The sequence below is a fragment of the Pollachius pollachius genome (genome assembly GCF_949987615.1).
Source record: "Pollachius pollachius genome assembly, chromosome: 1".
Lineage (NCBI taxonomy): Eukaryota > Metazoa > Chordata > Actinopteri > Gadiformes > Gadidae > Pollachius > Pollachius pollachius.
Window position 1 is genome coordinate 52,419,069 of NC_136934.1, and position 3,183 is coordinate 52,422,251.

Sequence of the window (3,183 nt, forward strand, 5' to 3'; positions counted from 1 at the left end):
AGGGGGGAGGGCGAGCCGGCTGGTGTCAGCGGCCTCATGCTTTTTCTGCGCGTTTCACTCGTGTGTGGGGGACGAAAACACCTACTCCCAGAATGCCGGGCGGCTGCCGGTCACCGTGGCAACAGGGGTGTCCCCCAGGGATCGAGTGTCAGTCCTCGGGAATTCTCAGGGTTTAGGATAAGCCTTTAATCAGCGAGTGAGAGCGTGGCCGCTCCTGGCCCCTCACAGCCCCAGGGGAGGAGGGTAACACGGGGTATGATGGAGGGTGTAATACGGGGATAATAGACGGGCTCCCACTCCACACCGCAGGGGGTTGGCGTGAGGCGCTCTATAGATAGATCCCAGGCGCTGTTTGGGCCCGCAGGCTCGCTGAGCTCTGGGTCCAGTGGCTCCTCAGGGCCGGGGTGTCACCTCACTCCCTCTGAGAGCCTCTCCTTCCTCCCTCTGGGATACGATGGTCGGCCTGTCGGCGGCCACGCTCTCCCTCGCCCAGTCCAGAGGTCTTTGGGGCGCGGGGCTGGTCACTGGGGGGGTTTCCTGGTCCTCAGCTGACTCTGGAACCCTGCGGAGAAGAGAGGAACAGGGCGAAGGATGGTTAGAGGTGTGGTGGGGTGCTGGGGGCGGTTTACAGACTGAACAGCTGAGCGGTAGATCAAGGCCACGACTGCCTCAGCCGTAGACTAAACCGTCAAACTGGAGCGTAACCCGACACACTCCTGGACATACGGCCCCTCTGCACTGCATGCACTACACCGCACTGCAGGAACCAGGACGGATCACAGGCCTGGGGGGCTGGGAACCAGGCCGTGAACCAGGCCGTGAACCAGGCTGGGAACCAGGCCGTGAACCAGGTTGTGAACCAGGCTGTGAACCAGGCTGTGAACCGGTCTGGGAACCAGGCTGTGAACCGGTCTGGGAACCAGGCTGTGAACCAGGCCGTGAACCGGGCTGTGAACCGGGCCGTGAACCAGGCCGTGAACCAGGCTGTGAACCAGGCCGTGAACCAGGCTGTGGACCAGGCTGTGAACCAGGCTGTGGACCAGGCTGTGAACCAGGCTGTGAACCAGTCTGTGAACCAGGCTGTGAACCGGTCTGGGAACCAGGCTGTGGACCAGGCCGTGAACCAGGCTGTGAACCCGGTTGGGAACCAGGCTGTGGACCAGGCCGTGAACCAGGCTGTGAACCCGGCTGTGAACCAGGCTGTGGACCAGGCCGTGAACCAGGCTGTGAACCCGGCTGTGAACCAGGCTGTGAACCAGGCAGTGAACCAGTCTGTGAACCAGGCTGTGAACCGGTCTGGGAACCAGGCTGTGGACCAGGCCGTGAACCAGGCTGTGAACCCGGCTGTGAACCAGGCTGTGAACCCGGCTGTGAACCAGGCTGTGAACCAGGCAGTGAACCAGTCTGTGAACCAGGCTGTGAACCAGGCTGTGAACCAGGCTGTGAACCGGTCTGTGAACCAGGCTGTGAACCCAGCTGTGAACCAGGCTGTGAACCAGGCAGTGAACCAGTCTGTGAACCAGGCTGTGAACCAGGCTGTGAACCAGGCAGTGAACCAGTCTGTGAACCAGGCTGTGAACCGGTCTGTGAACCAGTCTGTGAACCAGGCTGTGAACCGGTCTGTGAACCAGTCTGTGAACCAGGCTGTGAACCGGTCTGTGAACCAGGCTGTGAACCGGTCTGTGAACCAGTCTGTGAACCAGGCTGTGAACCGGTCTGTGAACCAGGCTGTGAACCAGTCTGTGAACCAGGCTGTGACGGCTCGTTCAACCACTGTGGTGCCAAAAGAGAGAAGAGCTAATCTGTCTCTCTGTCTGTCTGTCTATAGATGTAGATATAGATAATGAGAGAGGTTCTATATTTATAGCAAAGCCTGACACTAGCTGCCTATAGGAGGGGGGAGGGAGGGAGGGAGGGAGGGAGGGAGGGAGGGAGGGGGAGGGAGAGATGACAGGGTCTATAACAGGGCCATGGTGGCAGGGGGTATTTTTACATGCTTAACATGTGTCCACGTGTGTGTGTGTGTGTGCTCATACGTGTGTGTGTGTGTGTGCATGTGTGTTTGTGTGTGTGTGTGTGTGTGTGTGTTTGTGTGTTTGTGTGTGTGTGTGTGTGTGTGTGGGTGTGCTGAGGAGCCTTCTCGGGGTGTGAACGTGTGGAACACGTCCGGCCCTGTTTCAGAACACAGGTGTGTGCACTGAGTCAGTGCTCGGTTCCTGACAGAACACACACACACACACACACACACACGATCACACACACACACACACACACACACACACATGTATATTACTCAACTCCTTTGTGAATGGATATTAACCTCACCCACTTGTTCAGAGTCCCCCCCTCCTCCCCGAGTGCCCCACGCCACGGCGGCTATTTTAGCGTTTCCTCTGCGTGAGCGGAGCCCAGCGCGGCACCGCGGGGGTCGGAGGTCGCGGGGTGGGGTTTGTTTGCGTACGGGGTTCAGATACCAGCGGCCCCCCTGGGGTTAACCGCTCTGTGTCTAAAGACCGCCTCCTGTGTTACTACACAGGAAGCGGACGGACGCTGTGTGCGTCTGCTTGGGTTTGTGTTTATGTGTATTTTAGTTTGTGTGTGTGTGTGTGTGTGTGTGTGTTTGTGTGTATTTGAGTTTGTGTGTGCGTGTGGGGGGGGGTATTCGAGTGTGTGTGTGTGTGTGTGTGTGTGTGTGTGTGTTTGCATGGGGGTGTGTGTGTACCTGTGTGTGTGTGTATGTGTGTGTGTGTTTGCTGTGTATTTGAGAGTGTTTTAGTGAGTGGGGGTAGGGGGGTGGTCCGGATGTGTTGATGGTCCCTCAGAATAAGCCTGGCTATAAACCTGCTGTGTGCGTCCGACACACAAGGACACACAAGACGCACAATGTGACCCACATCACAAGGTCGTCCTTTACAGTCTGACACGGTTTAACTCATGCGTGTTGAAGCCCTGACAGAAACAGTTTGACACGTTAAATGGACTGAAAGGCACTGTAGCAAAGTTATTATGAAGTCAGTCTTACGCTTTAAGAATGAAAGTTGGCTCACAGTGAGATCCCTGAACCAGCCGTTACTATGAATGCTCAAACCTCCCTACATCACGAGTTTAACTAGTTAATAACCAAGATTAACTAGTTGATCTCAAACCTCCTCACATCACTAGATGAACTAGTTAATCAGCCTG

At 56.6% G+C, this 3,183-nt stretch overlaps 1 protein-coding gene across 1 annotated transcript in view; it reads right to left on the reverse strand.

The window, feature by feature from the left end:
- Positions 1-38, reverse strand: part of fam110d (family with sequence similarity 110 member D) — a gene marked incomplete at its 5' end in the record, with an annotated part of 1,371 nt that extends 1,333 nt beyond the window's left edge. Inside the window, 1 exon segment of the mRNA XM_079758127.1 lies at positions 1-38. This exon segment is cut by the window's left edge and continues 708 nt beyond it. Coding sequence (XP_079614253.1) covers positions 1-38 — 38 coding nt within the window.
- Between the last annotated feature and the right edge of the window lie 3,145 nt (positions 39-3,183).